Source organism: Panthera tigris, chromosome E1 (assembly GCF_018350195.1).
Source record: "Panthera tigris isolate Pti1 chromosome E1, P.tigris_Pti1_mat1.1, whole genome shotgun sequence".
Classification (NCBI taxonomy): domain Eukaryota; kingdom Metazoa; phylum Chordata; class Mammalia; order Carnivora; family Felidae; genus Panthera; species Panthera tigris.
The window spans coordinates 14,357,846-14,378,221 of NC_056673.1; the positions used below are offsets into that span (position 1 = coordinate 14,357,846).

Sequence of the window (20,376 nt, forward strand, 5' to 3'; positions counted from 1 at the left end):
GTTAACGCTACTAAGGATTTAGTAAAGTGACAAGAATGTATGTTATCAAGAGAGACAATTTGAGAGAAAAAAAACAAACAAACATGTAAGTTAATAAAAGGATATCCCTAAAACAGAAAATTATCATTTCTGTTTCAGCCCAGCAAGCCACGGTTTGGCACCTGCTCTTCATCTAAAGGCAGGGGTGATGCCAGAAGAACTACATAGGCTCTGAACTAGCTTTGCCTGGTTAATTCCACTAGGGGATGGAAAACACCACAGAGGGAGGGAGATCTCCAGACACCAATGGGACCTGAGAGCTGTTCTGGTCTCTGACCGGTAGCTCTTGGTGAAACCTCCACAGTCAGAGGTGACAGGGGACACCAAAGCCCAAAGAAAAGAAGTTACTCAGCTTGTTGGCAGCAGACCTGGGACTCGAACCCGGGCTGCCTGTCCCTAGCCTTGAGATGTCTCTACAAGGATGGAGGGCTTCCCTAAATCCTGATATATCCCTCTTTCCCTTCTTGTCCATTAAAACAGAACATAGTGCACTATCTCATTTTATTCCTGCAACACTCAGAGAAATGGGCAGCAGGGGGACAGTCATCCGGTTTTTCAGTAGAAGAAAATGAGACACAGACACATTAAGCCATTCTCCCAGGGCACCGGTGCCAGTGACTACTAGAGGTCGGGCTGGTGCTCAGGACTCCATCTTACTCCTATAAAACGCCGGTGGCCCCTGCCCCTGGCTGCCCCGGGTCCCGTCAGGCTCACGTCATTGCTGATGGTGGAATCTCGGTGGATGAGGCGCTGCACATGGCTGTCGATGCTGCTGCCCGAGGAGAACTTGGTGAGTGTGGCTGGCTGCGCGTCCCTCTCCCGCTGCCTCACTGCCACCTCGCAGGCCTTCCACTCTGCCAGCACCCGCTTGTACCTTGCTGCCACTGCTGAGTCCACCTGTCTCAGAGCATACCATGACCATGGAGGGGGGGGTGTCCTGGGACAGCAGGGGTGAAGACTGCGGGGCTGCTCTCTGCTAACATCTTCCTGTGCCACGTTCCTTTCTGTCTGGGAAGGCGCCAAGGCTTCAGGGGTCCCTCCCTGGGGTCCCCTGGCTCAGCTCATCTCCCTATCCCACGGGAGGGGGGGGCCCCCTTACCTGCTCCATCTCCTTCTTGCTCATGCCAAACTTGTAGTGGCCAAGCAGAAAAGGCCAGACATCCTTACGGATCTCGTGCTGCACACCTCCATAGTAAACTTGCCGTAGCAGCTCCAACTCCTTGTAGTTCTGTGGGACCCAGGAAGTAAAGGTCATATAGCCCCCATGGTAACTGCGGCCTGGCTGGGTGGCCCTATCTCCATCCATCCCATGGAGAGCTAGGGCCGGGACAGTGATTCAGTCACTCTGCTGAAGCCCAGACAGACTCTGCTTTGGGAGGGTCACATCCTCCCTGCCCCAGACTACAGCTGGATGAGATCCAGTTCAACCTCTCTTCCTTCCAGGATAGGCAACAGAGCAGAGAGGCAGAGATTTGCCCAAGATTTCAGAATAATGTGGAAGCAGACAAGAACCAGTCCAGTCCCCTTCCTATGGAGACCCACAGACCCAGCTGTCTGACCTGGGCCACTCCAAGGCCATTGGTCCTGGCCCTACCACATTTTACCTGAATGCCCATCTGGTCTATGAAAGCTGCTCCCAGAGGAGGCTGCTCTGCACTCACTGTTGCTCCCCACCCCGCCCCGGCCCCTAGCCCTGGCATCCCAGAGTGTGCACCTTTTCATCCTTCTGATACTTGCTCCACACGTCCTTGGTGAGGCCCCCGGAGGCTCCTGGGGGCCGGGCAGGCGGGATGATGCTGTGACGCACGAGCGCTGACAGATGGGTCCTCACCGTGGACAGGTGGCGGCAGTAAGCCAGCCCTGTGGGGGGCAGGGGAGCCAGAACACCGTCAAGTGGTGCCTCCCACAGCCCCCACCCCTCACGACCCCGCCTCACCCTGCACTCACAGCCGTAGAAGGCCCGGGACACGATCTGCCTCTTCATGCTCTCACACAGCAGCCTGAGGGGCAACCTGTGGAAATAACCTGGTTCAGAGAAGAGGGGCTACGGCCCCTCTGGTTGGGGGAGGTTGAGAGAGAAGGACATCCTGTGTGGGGGACAGGTAAGGTGCTCGGGCGGTACGAGGAGCAGGATCCACAGCCCAGCGACATGTCTGTGGGTTCCCTGTGTCTGGCAGCCACCCTAGGTAGTGCTGCTGGGGACCCAGACTGGCCCCCAACCACCCAAGGGACCTTGAGCAAATAACTTCACTTCATGTTAGTGAATCTGGGTTTCCTCATGTGAAAATGGAGAGAACCACCTCAGGTCATTAGGAGTAACAGGTAAAAGAGAGCACCTTGCAAAAGCATCAAGTGCTGGCAATGTGACCCGCACACAAATGCCATTCACGCACCATTCCTGGCACCTGGCAGATGCTCAGATATCTGGTGTGTCCTCAGATGTACAGCCTGGTGGCAGAATCTGCATCCACATTAGGAAGGGGAGCTCGCAAGTACCGCGTACCTACCATGGTGCCAGGCACAGCTCTGGGCACTCGTATGAGTCATACCCCTCATTTAATCCTTACAGGTACCTTACGAAGCAGGTGGTATTATTCCCATTTTACAGATGAGGAAACAGAGGCTCAGAAACGTAGAGGCCCACAGAGACTCAATAACTTGCCAAAGTCACATAGGTAGCAGAAGTGAAATTCGAACCCAGGTCTGTCCAACTTGAGGCCACCCTGTCAGACAAGTGACATAGCCCTGAAGGGCAGAATGCCCACACACAGACACACCCACAGGGAGCTGGTGTTCTGGGCCCTGCCCACTCACCGGTCGGGGACACGGCTGCAATGGCTGGGGGCTGCATATGGGGAGCTGCTGGTGGAGCAGGAGAGGCAGGAGGGGCCCTGGCGGCACAGGGCCTCCAGGTGCCAGGTTGGCAGGCCGGGCCCAAAGCCCTGCATTTCAATCATGTCACCAGCATCTGAGGACAGGAAGGGGGCCCTGGTCAGGGCCTGGCAGGCCTCGTCCCCCAAGCACCCTGAAGCACGCCCACCTCTGTGCCCAGAGCTGCAGCACGGAGTCACCCGTTGGTAGCAAATCCATAGGGTGGTGCCTGCCTGGTACGGAGCCCAGAGATGGAAATGGTGGAGAGTGCCTGACATTTCCCGCCCTCCACCTAGTCTTTCTGCATGTGGGTAAGTGTGTCTGTTCTCTCCAACTTGCTAGCAGCAATGGAATGAACGCTTGCTTTTCTAGAGGGAGAAGAAAAAAGAGAAGGAACGAAAGCCTAAGCTCTCTAAAACGCTGCTAGCTGGCTTGGCTTTTGAGGATTCAGCCTGGTTCTCTTGGACAAACTCTGAGATGTGCAGGAAGGTGCCTGCAATCCTGCATACTTTGAACCTCTCCACACCTGGAGTCTACCCTGATCAAAGCTCCTAAGGATCCCGGAGCCACTTGTCCTGGTCCCCAGACCTCACCCCTCCGAGGGTTCTAGATCTTGTGGTTAAGGAGGAGCAGTGCTCCCCTCCAGGCCAGGTGCCCCGCTGCCAGCTCACATGGGTTCTTCCTGAGTTCTCCATCCTCGCCTTGCCTGAATTTAGCATGGTGGCCTCCTCCAAATACACAGGTAAGCCGGCAGGAAGAGCAAAATTCCCGGGGCTGCCAGGCCACTGAGGAGGTGGTGGCTGGGCACACAGTTCCACTGTCCAGAAGAATGTGCCAGGTGCAGCCTCAGAAGATGGTTCCTTGGACGCATCTACACAGCCAGCAGATTGGGCCAGCTCAGCTGGTCTGAATCAGAACTCAAGACCCTTCAGAGCTCCCAGGGCCTGAGTGGGGCAGAATACCGCTCATAGGGGGTCTCTGGCAGGTCCAGTGAGTCACAAAGATGAAGCAAAGTGAGGGCAGAAAGTGTAAGGACCAGGAGATGACGCCAGGAGGGAGGGGGAGAGCACAGAAGGGGGAAGAGGAGGAAAGAGAGACATGTGAAGAGACTTTTCAAGTAGCTTTTTTTCCTACGAATCACAGCCTGGGCCCTGGCCCTGCCAGGAGTCTGGAGCAGACCTAGGACTGGTTTTTGCAGGAGCCAGACTCCAGCTCTGGGTGTGCTTTGGTGGGGAGGGCTGAGCTGAGCCCTCTCCGCTCCCCTCAAAGGATGCCCTGTCTTGGCCTGAGGCTCTCTTCCCAGACCCACAGCTGGGATTTTTGTAGATATTTGGCCCTTCAGCTCCACCAGGAGGCAAATTAAGGGAACATATTTGGTGTAGAGGGGCTGCGGCTCTGGGAGTGAGGAGTTGCAAGCCATGCCCAAAAGTGGGAAGAGGGAGGGGATAAATGCAGGTGGGGTGGGGCAGGAACCCAGCTCATGCCCCTGCAGCAGGCAGGAGAGAGGCCGGTCGTGGGAGGGGGGCAGGAGCGGGCCCAGCCAGGCAGGCAGCAGGCAACAGGCGGGAAGGTGGGGGCGCCACAGGTGCAGAGGATGAAGGGGGGGGCACACAGGGAAACAAGCTCATGCCCAGAAAGTAGGGCCCAACCAAGGCAAGACTCCTGGGTCAATGCTCTTCACCTTAATTCTCCAGGAAGGAGCTGAACCAGCCAGCATTGAACACCACATCTCTGAATTAACCCAGTGCAGACAGCTGGAGCTCTGGAGTGACTGGGTGAGGGGCAGCAGGCTGGACATTGGGTGGGGGGAGGGGTCTGCTGGGCCAGCTTTGACTCTGACTCTCTCCTCTGAGCATGAGGAAAGTTTGAAGCAAAAACAATCAGGGTGGTTGAACCCCACAGCCCCTAAGACTCCGAGTGAAAGGTGCCTGGCCTGGAGCAGAATTAGAGTGAACAGCATCTCTGCTCTGTGGGGAGGCAGCAGGAAAAGGAGGAGACGTGGGGGAGAGGGAGGAGAGTCTGGACACCCGCCACTTGAATCACATGCACAAGTCAAGCATGTCGCAGGCCTGAGAAGCAACGGCTAGTAGAACGGACTCAACAGTGTTGTCATTATGGACTGGGGTGGAGGTGGGGGCTCCCACGTCAAATCCCCAACCACCTGCCAGTTCTCCTCTCATGCCTCCTCCCCTTTCCCAAGTACTGGGGGCCCAGGGGCTGCCTACTGGGTTGGTCTGGCTCCTGAGTTCCCCAAGAGGAAGCCCCGACAAGCCCTGAGGCCTCGGGTCCCCATGTACATGGAGGCTTCTCTGACCCTGGAGGCCCTAAGACTAGTCGGGGACAGGCTTCCTGGTGCCAAGTCTGCCAGGACAGGGCCTCTGCTGGGACCCCCAGCCTAAGCCTGATATCAGTTCCTGGGGGTCCCTGTCCTTCTTGACTCAGCCTTCCCAAACTGCTCAAAGTCCATTATCCCACAAATAAGCATCAGCCCCAAGCCCAGGTTTGCAAGGGGCCAGACGGCAGTCTGTCTGGCTCCCCTGCACTCCTGCCCGGGCTGGTCTGTGGGTCCTACCAGGAGGGCTGGGAGGGAGGCGCAAGGGCAGGCATGTGGTGGGTAGGGGCAGCTGGTAGGGCTGTGCTAAGGGTGTGCTAAATGTGTGCTAGGCCATGGACTTGGTTTCCCAGGAAGGGGGGAGACCCATGGCTGGGGTGTCACATATTCTTAGATACAATCTGTAGGGAAGGGGAAGGGGAGAAGAAATGAATTCTGTGGCATGGGAATGGGTGGGGACGGGGAAGTTCCCCTAAACTCCGAGAGAGCTGGCCCTTCGTAACCAATTTTCCCTTGAGCATCCCGGCCTAGCCTTCTCAGATCCCCTGGCCAGTCACTTTCTAAAAAAAGAGCAGGATTCCCTCCCTACCAGCCTAGCTCTGTGCTAAGAAAGATGGGTGGTACACAGAGGAACAAATGCTGAGGGGCCATGGGCACTGTGCTGTGTCATTTACAACGAAGGGACCTCTGTACCTGTGGATTCCGGGCTCTGTGAAGGCAGGAAACACCTATCTTATATCCCTGGCACATTTATTTCCAGATTTCATGCTGAAGCACCAGGAAGTACCTGCCGGAGCCCTCAGCCCTGCTGGGTAAACCCACCCCTAGGTCCCTTCCCGTGGTGGCTCCAGCCACCTCAACCTGAGCCACAGGACTCATTCATGTGAGCTATCCAGCCTCCACCCCCCCTCCTCCCCCAAGAAGGGGCCTGGTGCCCCTATCCTGTTTTGTCAAGTCAGGGACCAGAGGTCCAGGGCCGAGGGTCCAGCCTTCCCTGCCAGCAGGGCACAAAGAGACACTGCCTCAGGTTTGCCAGCATGACCCCCAGGAGTGGGAACAGTGCTCGGAGAGCCATTCAGGGCTCCCAATAGTCAAGACCTTCCTAGCAGACGATCCTCCCTCTCAGGCATGAAGCCCTCTCCTTACACTACACCAAGTGGGGAGCCCAGAGCCACCTGCTCTTTGTACCATCCCCTCTTTTTAACGGCACCTCTTTCCACCCTCCCTGACCTGCCTCCTGATGGGGGACCGCCCTGGGTACCAGTCCCATAATGCCAACACTGCCGTCCGAGCCCCTGCGGTGGGTGGCAGGTGGGCCAGGGGGTGGGGCGGGGCAGGGCAGGAGAGGGGCAGGGATAAAAACCTTTCATCGGATTGGGAGCTGTGAGGTTCCGCGAGCAGATCATTGAGAGCATCGCGTGCAGTTTATCCTCCTCTTCCTCATCATCGTCCACCGAGGCCGCGCGGCTGGCCGCTAGGTGGTGGTAGTTAATAGTGACTGCTCAAAGAGAACAGCGAGAGAGGCAGAGGCGTGAGGACCCTGGTCCAGGCAGGAGGGACCAGACTCCCTCCTTAGGGGGAGGGAGCAGAGTCTGGGTCACCTGGAACCTGCCTGGCACGGAGAAGGGGATGTGGGATGGAAAGCTCTCTGGACCATTTATTGGGGAGAGTATGGAAGAAAGTGAGGGAAAGCGGCAGCTCCAGAGCTCCACTGGAGACCCTCTCTAGGAAGAACAGAAGACAGAACTGATGGGGGAGCAAGGGTAGTGAAAGACAGGGACCAGTTGGGACAGGCAGGCGGCTCAGGAGCTCCCCAGCCCTGGCCAAGGCTGGGTATGACTGTCGGCAGATGGATCCTGATCATTCTTTAGCTCGCATCACGGTCAGGCTAGACCAAATTTGAAGATTACCCAAACCCCCTCTTCAGACTGTAAATCCAAACTTCTCCAAGGTTTGCCCTGAGCTGCTCTTGAGGAGCCTGAGTCACTCGGCTGGGTTTCAGCTCCTGGGGCCCTGGCTTGCCCTTTGGGGAAGCAGTCCTTGAAGCAAAGTGACCAGAATTGGGAAATGCCAAGGCTTAAAGAGGGGAAGCGGAGACTAAGTAATCTAAGCCGAGCAACAGCCCAAGATTAAATGCCAGGTTTGCAAACACATTCTGACACAAGACATGACTCCTAGTTAGGTACCTCTGGAAGGGGAATCCCCCTGTCTTGTACCCTTCAAGCCTGTTGGGGCTGGTTGTGCCATGGCTGTGTGTTAGCAGTCTGAGTAATCTGTCCACTAATACAGAAACAACTCGCTCACAACTCATTGGCACAAGTTGGGAAATTTAGGGAGCAGGTGGTCCAGCTGGCAGTAAATGCTCCACACTGGTAAATTCTCTGACCTTATCCCCAAGATTGGCGAGTCTGGCCTATAGGGCGTACCAGCACTCAGACCAGAAAAGAAACTCTGGTGTCACCAGATACCTATGCATAGGCCCCATGGGCCCAAAGGTGCGCAGGCAGGGCAGGACCCATGAGCGCCAAGCTACCTTTTCAGCCCCCAAGTCCCCAAGGTCCCCCAGGCAGCTCCAAGTTTCACCTTCTTCAGATGCGCATCCCTACTCCAGTTAAAGCTCCTCTCATCAGTAGCTAGTTTGAGAAGGGCTCTGGCTCTGGAGGAGTCAGTGAACAATTTGCACCGTCCATAAAGAAGCACTGATTCTGCACCCAGGCTGCCTTGTGGAGGTCAGGTTGTGGGCCAAGGAGGAATGTGGAGTTCTCCATCTTCTATTTCTGGTCTCACCACATTTTTTTTTCCTTGGGGCAGGGAAGGAAAGGCTAAGAGGATACTGCACAATATCGGCTGAGCCAAGAATCTTGGGGTAACGAGGCGGAGGAAGACAGCTAGGGGAAGAGACAGGTAGCTTCTCAGAGGGATGATGTGCAGGGGATGGTCTGGGGAGAGGCTGAGTAATGAACCCCTCCTCTCAACCTGGCCTGGTCAGTGAGTGGACCCTGCCTGTAGCCCCTCCTGGGTCTCACTGTACTCCCCTACCTCCCTGAGCATCTTTCTCCCTTCCTCCACGGATGAGGCCTGGGATACTCACTGTGCTCGTGCCTGTGGCCGGGGTAAATGATCCGGAACACGTAGTCTGTGGCCCTCCCGGTGCCCATCTCCTCCACATCCACAGTCCGCACGCTGCTGCGTTTCCGTAGCTTGGGGAACACTTTCCCCTGCGGAGGGAAGGGTGGGTGGTCAGCCTGTGCAGAGCAGAGTCTGATCCAAGGTCCCACCCGAGGCAGCCTCTAAATTGGAGAGGCTTTCCTGGAGAAAGGAAGGAAGGTGAGCAGAGAACCCCCCTCACACATCCCTTTACTCCAGAGTGTTCCAAGCCCTGAGGTACCTTCCCCTGCTGGGTCCAGAGCGGGGGCTCCAGCTGTCCTCGGGGCAGAAGTCCATTCTCCAGGCAGGACAGAAAGGACAGCAGGTGTCCTCCCTGTGGGAAGTGCAGTGGCGGCCTCTGGATGCCATCCTGGCTCACCAGCACGAGTGTGCCGCCGCTCTCTGTGGGGTGTACGTGGGCGAGTGAGCCTGGGCCTCCCTGAGACCTCTTGGCCATCACCACAGCCCAGTCAGCCAGGCCTCCCGGTTAGGTGAAGCACGGGGATGACAGGAGGAGGACAGGATATCCAATGGGCCATGCACAGCATGTGGCTGGGAGAAGGCAGTCTCTTTCCCCTCAACCCTGTACCCAGGACAAGGGAGGCTCACTTTGCTGGTGGCAGTGGATGCAGACAATCTGACTGAAGGGCACAACCAGGGCATAGTCCCAGTAAACGCTGGAAATGAACCAGATTGGTGTCACTGTGTCCCAAGACCTGTCATCCCGCTTTTTTCATCTCCCACCACCAATACCTGTGAAACTACCCTGAAGACAGGAGGACCATAGCCGAGAAGTGACCTCAGCCAGCCATGTCCCTCTGGGCCCCGTGCTGTCATGGCACAGAGCCCGGCAGTCTCAGCTGCCTAGAGCTTGGCTCAGGCAAACCTCTTCATGCCAGGCCTGGCTTGATCTTAGAGAGCTCTCTCCAGGCAACCTATTCCTGCAGTTCTTGGCATCAGGATAAGGAGAGAGACCTGCCTCCCAGAGTAAGCTGAGTATGTCCACCCACCTTTCCCCCCAGGCAGGCCCCCCCCCAACCCTTCCCTGGCTTCTGGGAGGGAGTCCCAGAGCCCCCACCTTTTCTCCAGCTCGGAGTCCCCCAGAGTCCCGTTCATGAGTTGGTTGGGGGTCCATTTCAGAGTTAGGCTCTCTGCGGACTGGTGCAGGGAGAGGTAGCCAGGGACAGCCTCCATGTCCTCCTTCTAGGGGGAGGAGACACAGCAGAAGGGAGAGGTGATAAGGGGTCGAGGCTCCCAGGGGAGGCCTATGGGAAATAAGCTCCAGGCAGGGAGCTGGAGGGAGCTGGGGAGCTGGGGAGGCTGATCTAGCATAGTCACAGGATCCTGGAATGGAGGCCAGGAGGAAGTAGGGAAGAACACAAGTGACATGTAGATGTGGGCACCTCCTCTCCCTGGCTGGCCTGGTGCTGCTACTGGTTCTGTCTTGTTAGTCTCCTGGATGCCAGGTACATCCTGGGCCAGCCATCCTGTTCGTCCTGTCTTCTGGCTGCCATTCCCACTTTTGGATAGCCTGGTTCTCAGTTAGCCAGGGCAGATGACATTCCTGCCTCCTGCCAACTCACGGCTGGGCACAAGGCTTGTGAAACTGAAGTGGGGGGCAGGGCCCTTTCTCCCCCTTCTTGCTAGTCAAACCCCTGAAGAACAGGACAAACGTGACTGGAAGGTTCCAATCCTGGGGCCTTCAGGAGAGGGAGAGGAGGGGTGGGCATTAAAGTTTTCTTACTGGCTGCACTAGTACGTTGTTCTTGCCGTAGAGCAACCGTGTTCTTGAATTCTGGTGCAGGGACTCCACATACTCGCGGGCACAGGCAGCTAGCCTGTCCTCTGATGCATTGCCACTTGAGTGCCGCTTCCGAATCTGTGCAGAAAGGCACGGCTCAGCCCCCAGCCCTGGGAATCAGCCTCAGGGAATGTTAAGATTCCACACAGACCCTCTAGCTGACCCAGGGGTCCACTCTGTCCTGGGTCTGCTCTTGGCCACCCTCTTCTCTCCAGCCATGGACCATTGGTGTGCTCCTGGCATTTATATGTGCCAGTGTGGATAAAAGGCTCTCCTGAGGTAACACACCTTGGTGCATCTCCAAGGGCCAGATTGCGTCTGCAAAGAATATGGAGGCCAAACTGCCCTTCCATACAGGCTCATGGGCATAGCCTGGATAAGTATGAGGGGTGGGGAGAGGGATACCTACTCCTAGGGCTGGGCGCTTTGCAGGGGAGTCCTGGCGATTAGGGGGACCCCGGATACGGTGCCTCTGGACTAGCTCATCAGCAGAGGGGTCAGTCCAGTAGTGATCAGCAGTCTTGAGCTTGGTGTACTCCAAGGCACAAGGTCCCACTGTGAAGACAGGGACAGTCAGCTCACACGGTGCCCCTTCAGCACCTGTCCCTCAGCCCCCACTAGCCCAGCACCAGCCTCTCTGCTCTTAGGCTCACCTAGAAGAGAGGCCAAGATGGGGCCAAATACAGGATCTGCCAGTAACGCTTCCTTCTCGTAGTACTTGCTGCCAGGGGGAGAGACAGACAGCAGGACTCATTCCAGGGCAGTCATGCTTACCAAGCAGGGACATCTCCACAAAGACCACATTCATGTGAATCACTAAGAAGTGAGTACATAAGGACTGAGCTCTTTGTGGGGTGCCTGGTGTGGTCTACCCAGGTGGGGTGCCTGGTGTAGCACCCTTTGGGGTGGTAGAGGGGAAGACGGGGCAAGCCTATAGACTATTGTGAACAATCAAGCCTGCTGAGGCGTAGGGGTGCAGGGCTGCTCAGGAGGTGGGCCCCAAGGACGGGCTGCCTGGGGGATGGGGCAGTCACCTGCAGTTTTCCACGAGGTACTGCATGACCCTGTCCAACACTTTCTCGATGAGCGCTGTGCGTACCCATATGTGTTTTAAGGCCTGTAGGCTGAGAGCCGGGGCCTTCCCGCTGGCAGAGCCCTGTCTCCGCAGGGCATCCTGGTTGCCCGCTGAGGGTTTCCTGCAAAGAAAGTGTGAGGGCTTGGGGGTAGGCCCTGGACTGGTGGCACTGGGAGCAGAGTTTGGTGCCACAAGAACCCAGAGGACTAAAATGAGGGGTTGAAGTGGGGGACAGGGCATTGTGTCTAAAAGGAGCCAACACCCACCCTTAGTCTGGTCTTTCACCCAAGGGGCCCGGCAAGAGATGAGCCCAGGAAGCCAACCTGGGAAGTAGCAAATGCCAAGTGCAAAAAGCAGAAGGGAGGGATGGGAGGAGCTGGCCTGGGGCTCACCTGCCCTCTACTTGTTGCTGTAGCTCCTGTACCTTGTGGCAAATCTCCCCAGCCACTGGGCATGTCTTCCCCACCTTGGTGAACAGGGCTGCCATCTTGTCACTGCGCAGGAAGCCGGCAGCACGTCGTCTCAGCTGATGTAGCAGGCAAGCCTCCACTGCACCTGAGCCACAAAGGGAACGAGCACCTGAGCCCAGGTGAGAGGGGGAAAGGGAGAAACACTCCTCTTCCTCATACCTATGGAGAGCAGAGGGGCAAGGGCGGGCTCTGACCCATGCAGGGATGAGGGGGAGGGGTTTCAGTCTAAGGCAAGCCATGGAGACATACCCTGACCGCCTTCCAAAATTCCCCTCCCAGTCTCTCTGCCCCTGGCCAGGGTGGACCTGCAGGGGCTGACATGCCATACCGTCCCTCTCCCTGTCCCTCGCCTGGTGTGTACATGCCTCCTATATGCAGCATCGCCCCTGGGACTGTGAGGCCCAAAGCTGCCAGTCCCAGTGGCTCCTCCCCTGCCCATGAGGGCAAGCACGGACTGCACCTATACAACAGGGACTGCGGGGAGCACAAAGCCCAGCAGCCCTCCTGGAAAGCATGGATGATGTGGTTGCTAAGGAACAGAGCTCTGGGAAGGAGCTGAAATATTGATGAGGCCACTGCAGAGATCAGACCCAACATCAGCCCCTGAATTATTGATGAGCCCTGCAGCCAAGAGTGAGAGGTTTCTATCTCCCATGCTGGGAGGATTTCCCTTCACTCATTCATGTTTTTAGGGGCTAGTTTTATTCTCTCCATCTGTATCCTGTAGGAAGGGCTTGGTGGGAAAGGGCGGGGAGTTGCCCTGGTATATGTAGAGCCTACAAATATTAGTATGTGAGGGGGTGGTGCTTGGCCATTATCAAGGAGGGAAAGCCCTAGAAAGGGGAAGGGATTTGACTGTAGTCACACAGTGGCAGAGCCAGGACCATGACCCAGGACCCCAAATCCTAGCCCAGCCCCCTTCACCTTCTCCAGGTATGTTGGGGGTGCCACAGGTGTGAGGAGGGCTCCCCTCATGTCACAGGTGCTCTTTCTGCATGGATTGACAAGTGCTGTGCTGGAGGGGGGAGTCAGAACAGGGTCTGGAGCTTAGCATGGCCACTCGCTACCCCTGGGAAATGTGGGTGATAATGCTCTGAGCCCACTGTCATCTGTGAAATGGGGCTACTTAGGATTGGCGTGAAACATTACATGAGATGAAGGGCATAAAGCCCTTGCACGAGTCTGGCACACGGGAGGCACTCGATCCTTGTCGGTGCCTGAGCCCTCAGCCCCTTTTGGCAAGATCCTATTCCACAGTTAAGCTGCAAGGGCTGGGTTTTTACAAGACCTCTCCCTGGCAGGAAGGGGAGAGGGCACATTAGAGAGAGGGCCGCAGGCTGTCCAGAGGTGGGTAGAGATGCTATTCTCTCAGGAACAGGGGAACTGAAGCCCCTCAAGTCGACTGTGACTAGTGCTGTTAGAATATGAAGCCTGAGCTTAGGAAACGACCAGTGACCCTGGGCTCTCACCTGGTTTTCGTCTTCATTTTTAGTAACTGGAAGGCAGTCACTGCTGTGCCATAAGGGCTTTGTCTGGCCTGCTCCTGTACTGAAGTCAAGAAGTTGGAGAGAGTCCCTGGGACCAACCTGCAGGCCAGACCCAGTGAGAACACCCCAAGGGAGTGGAAACAAAGCAGGACCCTCCTCCTACTTGTTCCCTTCTGGGCTCTTCCCTGGTTGGGCCTCAGAGGACTTTATTTTACAAGGCACAGCCTTTCCTTCACAGCACGTTCATACATGTATGTGCACATGTGTATGCAGACGTATCTACATATTTACTTGTATGGGGCATGTGAGGGAATCTCTGCTTAAGTGTCCACATACTCTACTCCATGGCTGTCCCCTTGGTCTCTGGAGGTCCTGTGTGGCCCTGTGGTATACAGGTGAGTGAGTCCCAGTCTCTTGGTCCTGGGGCTGCAGCGCCTGTAGGAAAGTGGTGACCGTTCCCGGGATTGTATGCCCCATTCAGAGTGCTCTGGAGAGAAGCGGCACTGAACACGGCCAGAGTGGCAGCTGGTGGCACCAGTCCTGCAAGGAATCATGTGCCTCAGTGATGTGACTAATTGCTGGCATAATGAGACATTAGCCTTCCCACCTTCCCCAGGAGACTGCAAATGCAGCCAGGCTGGGGAGCCTGGGAATGGCGGGGAGCAGCACTCCCATCCCGCCTGGCCTCACCCACCCTCTCAGGCAGCCTCTGAACACAGGCATTAGGGCTCTCTGGGGTGAGCGGAGGCATTCCTCAGCAATTACTGCAGGTAGAGAAGCCCAAACATCACGCCTAGTACCCTCCTGCTCACCCCACAGCCCATACGTTCCTTCTGTGAAACGCAGGCAAGATGCCAGGCAATGTCTGGGGAAGGAGAAATCCCTCTCAACTCTCTACTTTCCAAGCAAAGTAAATGATCCTCTATGCCAGGTATATCCTAATCCAGTTCCATGGGCTCCTTGGCCAGTGGCTGTTCAAACTACACTTGTTCTTTCCCATTCCCACAGGGCTGTCCACCGCAGAAAGTCAGCACGCGCAATGAAAAATACTGTGTGCAGCATATAGGCAAGATAGTAATATGATGATAGTAACACTAACAATGATCGAGAATTGAGGGTTTGTGGGTGGGCTTCTGGGCCTTCCAAAGACCCCCAAATATTGCATACAAAATTGTTGGTGTGCTCCAGTATGACTAGGTGAGTGCTCTTTGTCTGGATAAAGGATCCAAGATTTTTAGCTTCTAAAAGGAATACATGACCCCCAAAAGTTCTAGAATCCCTGCTCTAAGACTTGGGTTGCGCTGAACCACAGATGGTTCCACTGGCCGAAACTCAGAGATGCAAGAATACTCTCCCTGCCCCACAATGTACAGTGCAACACCACTCAGAACTCGGTTGCAGAGCCATCAGCCACAAGGCCCAATTCTCCTGCTGCCCTCAGTCTCCAGAGAGGGCCTCTCACAGACTGTCAAGCACCCTTTCCCAGCAGAAACCAGCCAGAGGCCCATGTCTCTCCTCTCCTGACTCAAAGCCCAGAGCACCAAGCAGAACTCCAGCTCCTTATTCAGCTTTCTGTCCCAGACTGCCACCATGACCATTCCCTAGGGTGGAGGCCTGTGGCAGGAGATGCCAATCATGGCTCAAGCACCAAGTCAGCTGAACCTCTCCTCCTCCTAAGTGAAGGCTCAGGAGCCCCTGTCCCACTGGGTCCTGATACCACCCACAGCCACTCTGGATCCGCCAGAAGAGGGGTGAGATATCCCTGACAATATCCAGCTCAGTGTACTAATTAATAAAAATCAACACTGGTTTTGGTCATTGGTTGGGGTGGAAAGGTTTGGGTAAATGAATTGAAACAGAGAAACAGACATGATTCAACAAGCATAACCCTCTCACCCCTCACCTTGCTCTTGGAACTTTGGAGTCATGGTGCCCTCTCTACTCTGTCATCCCATACGACTGACAAGAAGGCCCAGGGAACTGCAAGAACTTTGCTGTGGACATTTCCTCTCCCAAAAGGTCTGGTACCATCTACCAAGGGAAAAGCTGGGAATTACAAGCCCAGGCTAGCCCTGGAACTTTCCCTCACCAGCCTCTGATGTGCCAATAGAGTCTATTAAGTTATGGGGCTTAACAAAGGCTAAATGGGCTGGAGAGCCCAAGTGCTAACAGAATCCTAAAGGGCCCCTCCCACAACTCCTTACATACCAATTTAACCATTCCCAGGAGTCCAATTTAGAACAGAGAAGACATGGGTAGATAGAGATGGCAGGGACCCAGGAAGTTACTAAATCTTCTCAGACCTTACTGGGAGGAGAGCTGACTGGCACCACTCCGGTGGAGGTAGGGTGGCACTGTCTATCACCATTGCAAATAACCTCTGACCTTCTTCTGAGAATCTAGCTTACAGATATAACTGCAAGAGTACTTAAGTTACAACAGCAAAAGACTGGAAACTATCCTCATGTCCATCAATGTGGACAGGTTAAGTATACATGGGGCATTCATACAACAGATTATTAAACAACTTTGCAAAAGAATGAGGATGTTTTCTAGGAGCTAACAATGAAGTCTCCTAAAGCAAGATGCAGAACACTATGACTGGATACCTTTTCATTACAAAAAGGGTATGTGGGCAGTAAACAAAGAATATAATTTCTTTTATTAGGATAAAAAACTCTGGAAGGATATATAAGAAACAAAAGTGGTAGTGGTTACCTGTGTGGGAACAGGTAAGTGGAGGGAAAGTGGGTAAATGGCGGCAGGAAAAGGAGTAAACTTTTCACTGTATCTCTTCGGTACAGTTTTGATAAAAAAAAAATTTTTTTTACATTTATTTATTTTTTGAGAGACATAGAGACACAGAGCACAAATTGGGGAGGGGCAGAGAGAGAAGGAGACACAGACTCCAAAGCATCCTCCAGGCTCCGAGCTGTCAGCACAGAGCCTGACGTGGGGCTTGAACTCACAAACCATGAGATCATGACCTAAGCCAAAGTCAGACACCCAACTGACTGAGCCACCCAGGCACACCTGTACAGTTTTGATTTTTGAACCAGGTAACACGTTACCAATTCAGAATAATAACGATTAAACAGGTGACCATCCAACCCAGATACCACGATTCTATCATGAGACGATGTTAGAGACTTTTTCTAGCCTGGATGCGAATCAAAACTCACAAAACTCAGAAAGGCTGGGTCTGTCCATGGGCACCCAGTCCTTCACCAGTTCCCGCAGCATTCCTCCCAATTGGCTTGGTTCCCCACCCCCACAGGAATACCTGGGCTCTGCTTAGGGAAGCCACAAGTGATCTGAGCTGGGCAAGGACCAGAGAAACAATTCAGTGGGCTAGCACAAGCTGAGATGTCACAAGAATGGACTAAAACTGGGGTGCTTAGGTGGCTCAGTTGGTTGAGCGTCCGACTCTTGATTTTGGCTCGGGTTGCGATCTCATGGTTTGTGAGTTCAAGCCCGCATCATCAGGCTTTGTGCTAACAGCACAGAGCCTGCTTGAGATTCTCTCTCCACCTCCCACTGAAAATAAATAAAACATTAAAAAAATTTTTTTAAATGGACTAAAACTATGACTGTGCAGCACACACAGCAGTGATTGTTGAAGGGTCCTCAGCCAGCCTAGGGAGCCTCAGCAGCAACCCTGGCTATCACATACATACCTATGTTGAAAGTTGTGCTCAGCAGCCCAGAGGCCTGGTAATAGGGGGAGCCACTGAATGGCCTTCAGAGAACTAGGCCAGTTGGCTGAGATACAGGGACACTATATCCAGAGTTAGCACAGCCTAACAGGAAGGCTAAGCCCAAGGCACCGAGCCAAGAAGGGATGGTAATGGGAGGAGCAGGTGTGGAAAGTAACTCCTGCTCCCCCACCTCTGCCGTCTGCCATCTGTGCAACGGGGGAGTTCGGTCGTAGTTGCCATAGAGAACCTAAGCGAGGAAAGTGCAGGGTGGAGCAGCTAGACAGGTGGCTGCTTTGGGTCCTGGAGTTTTGAGGATACTACTTAGAGCAGAATTTTTATTTTTATTTTTTTATTATTATTTTTATTTAAAACAACTTTTTAAAAGTAATCTCTAGGGGCGCCTGGGTGGCTCAGTCGGTTGGGCCGCCGACTTCGGCTCAGGTCATGATCTCGCGGTCCGTGGGTTCGAGCCCCGCGTCGGGCTCTGTGCTGACAGCTCGGAGCCTGGAGCCTGTTTCGGATTCTGTGTCTTCCTCTCTTTGACCCTCCCCCGTTCATGCTCTGTCTCTCTCTGTCTCAGAAATAAATAAACGTTAAAAAAAATAATAATTAAAAAAAAAATAAAAGTAATCTCTAGGGGCACCTGGGTGGCTCAGTCGGTTGAGTGTCTGACTTTGGCTCAGGTCATGACCTCACGGTTTGTGGGCTCGAGCCTCACGTTGGGCTTTGCACCATCTCCCTCTCTCTCTGCCCCTCCCCCACTCTCTCTCTCAAAAATAAACATTAAAAACATTTTTTTAATAAAAAATAAAAATAAATAACAGTAATCTATGCCCAACGTGGGGCTCACACTCACAACTGAACTCAAGAGTTTAATGCTCCACCGACTGAGCCAGACAGGCGCTTCAAGAGCAGAATTTTTATGTACTTATTTGTTTGTTTATTTATAATTTTAATTTATTTTTCAATTTTTTCCCCAAGAGTAGAAATTTTAAAAGATGAATGCCTTGGATGGTGGAATCAAGACGGCCAGGAGAGGAGCAGCCTCCCTGCAGATAAAGGAATGGAAGGGATGGGCAGCCTTTTTTAAAATAGGAACTTCTGGGGCACCTGGGTGGCTCAGTCAGTTGAGCATCCAAACTTCAGCTCAGGTCATGATCTCGTAGTTTGTGAGTTCAAGCCTCACATCGGGCTTACTGTTGTCAGTGCAAAGTCAGCTTCAGATCCTCTCTCCCCCTCTCCCCCTCTCTGCCTCTTCCCTGCTTGCACGCATGCACTCTCGCATTCTCTCTCTCTCTCTCTCTCTCTCTGTCTCTCTGTCTCTCTCTCTCTCTCTCTCGGAAATAAATAAACATTAGGGGTGCCTGGGTGACTCAGTCGGTTGAGCGTCTGACTTTGGTTAAGGTCATGATCTCATAGCTGGTGAGTTCGAGCCCTGCATCGGGCACTGTGCTGACAGCTCAGAGCCTGGAGCCTGCTTCGGATTCTGTGTCTCCCTCTCTCTCTGTCCCTCCCCCTCCCCCACTCACACTCACTCTTTCTCAAAAATACATAAACATTAAAAAAAAAATTTAAGTAGGAACTTCTTCCAACTGCTAATGGGAGAAGTCAGTGTATTGTATGTAGCAGATGAAGTGGGAAGAGGAAAAAGGAGAGGCAAGGCATCATCCACCGCTCTCCTTCCCACTTCCCTGGCTGGCTATTTCACCCAGGGATTTGTAACAGTTGCTTCTACCTGGAATGAGCATTTCTATGGTAACTAGAGTACATTTTCTCTCAGCCTGCATTAGTGACGCTGACTGTTTGCTTAGCTTTTGAGGGCAGTCAGCCTCGTTCAACGCCCTGAAACAAGAAAGCAACTCTCCCCTCCAGACTTTCATTAGGAGGAGAAGGCACTGCTCTGATATTCTAGAAAGCAGCAGGTGAGGGAAATGAAATTCCTAACACATACACCTTTCTTCTTTGCCCTGATGGAGATGCAGGGCAGAATCTGAGTGTACAGTGCTCACAATGGCTTCCCACGGACCAGGCCAGCGTTGGCCTCACTCAGTTCAGCAAGGGGTTCACTGTCTCCCGGAGTATCTCTGGCCACCATGAGTCCACTGTTTGGTGCCGTGAGCTACATCTCCATAAGGGCCAACTGTTCCTCAATACCTCACACCACAAGGCTCCTCTCCTAGGTAGGCTACACAGATACACCCATTCCTGGGCAGCACAGGCTTTGGAGCAAGACACATGTGGGTTCAAACTCTGGCTCCTTTCCCTATCTATTTGACTTGGTCCAAACCACTAAATCTCTCTGGGCTTCAGCAGCAATTAGGGAAAAGAACAGGTCCCATCTCAGTAGGTTTTGAGTGACTACAAGCCACAGGCTATGCAGAGGTGCAAAAGGCTCCTTGCTTTCTTCTCGAGTACACTGAAGGTGATCATGAACATTGGTGCTTTCTTCCCTGCACCTCATGCCCATCCCCTGCCTTCTCTTCTGTCCCTCCAGATGGTCTGGCTATGTTCCTAAGGCCACCTACACACTGGGTTGTCCACCTACACACTGGGTTCCAGCCCCTTTTACCTCTCAAGGACATCATTCAAACAAACATCACTTCTCTTCCCTGTATCTTTAATATTTCCCTATTAGATACTACCCATTTGTACATAAACATAAAAAAAAAAAACCACCTACAACCAATACCACCTCCCTTGGTCCTATATCCCCATTCAGGTATGGAACCATTTAGCTAGTCCCCTTTATGTAAAATTTCTCAGGACAGTTGTCTATACTCACTTTATCTCTTCCTCTTCCCATCCGCTCCCCCTGGTTTTTCAACTTTCTTTTCTTTTCTTTTCTTTTTTTTTAAGTAGGCTTCATGCCCTTCACGCCCAGCATGGAGCCCAACACAAGGCTTAAACTCACGACCCTGAGATCAAAACCTGAGCTGATATCAAGAGTCAGACGCTCAACCAACTGACTGAGCCACCGAGGCACCCCTCCTCCTTTAAAAAAATCATTATGGGGCACCTGGGTAGCTTAGTGGGTTAAGCATCTGACTACAGCTCAGGTCATGATTTCATGGTTCATGAGTTCGAGCCCTGCATCAGGCTCTCTGCTGTGAGCACAGAGCCACTTAGGATGCTCTGCCCCCTCTATCTGTCCTGCTCATGTGCTCTCTCTCTCTCTCAAAAATAAATAAACATTAAAAAATAATCATTATGGAAAATTCCAAACATATACAAAAGTAAAGAGGACGAAAGAATTAACCCCATGTACCCATCACCTAACCCAAACAATGGTCAAGTCATGACCCATCTTGTTTCAGCTGTATCACCTCCAACCACTTTTTCACTTATCCCCAGATTATTTTGAAGTGAATTTTAAATATTATATATTTTTATCTATAAATATTTCAGTAGGTATCTGTAAAAGATGACTCTTTGAAAAAGATGTATATAATACCTTGA

At 53.5% G+C, this 20,376-nt stretch overlaps 1 protein-coding gene across 13 annotated transcripts in view; it reads right to left on the reverse strand.

The window, feature by feature from the left end:
* The window catches only part of SGSM2 (small G protein signaling modulator 2), a 39,339-nt gene that overhangs the window by 8,198 nt on the left and 10,765 nt on the right, over positions 1-20,376 (reverse strand). For 7 of the 13 annotated variants that reach the window (XM_042965425.1, XM_042965430.1, XM_042965428.1 and 4 more), the window contains exons 3-17: positions 11,658-11,820; positions 11,225-11,386; positions 10,844-10,911; positions 10,600-10,745; positions 10,134-10,268; positions 9,468-9,592; positions 8,999-9,066; positions 8,631-8,791; positions 8,334-8,460; positions 6,606-6,740; positions 2,854-3,007; positions 1,987-2,051; positions 1,754-1,899; positions 1,139-1,267; positions 754-936 (exon numbers count right to left, since the gene is read on the reverse strand). In XM_042965425.1, the coding sequence (XP_042821359.1) occupies positions 754-936; positions 1,139-1,267; positions 1,754-1,899; positions 1,987-2,051; positions 2,854-3,007; positions 6,606-6,740; positions 8,334-8,460; positions 8,631-8,791; positions 8,999-9,066; positions 9,468-9,592; positions 10,134-10,268; positions 10,600-10,745; positions 10,844-10,911; positions 11,225-11,386; positions 11,658-11,820 (1,967 nt within the window). Of the gene's footprint in view, positions 1-753; positions 937-1,138; positions 1,268-1,753; positions 1,900-1,986; positions 2,052-2,853; positions 3,008-6,605; positions 6,741-8,333; positions 8,461-8,630; positions 8,792-8,998; positions 9,067-9,467; positions 9,593-10,133; positions 10,269-10,599; positions 10,746-10,843; positions 10,912-11,224; positions 11,387-11,657; positions 11,821-13,204; positions 13,284-13,513; positions 13,763-20,376 lie in introns of all 13 variants that reach the window. The other 6 variants (XM_042965423.1, XM_042965431.1, XM_042965427.1 and 3 more) reach the window with 5 other exon arrangements.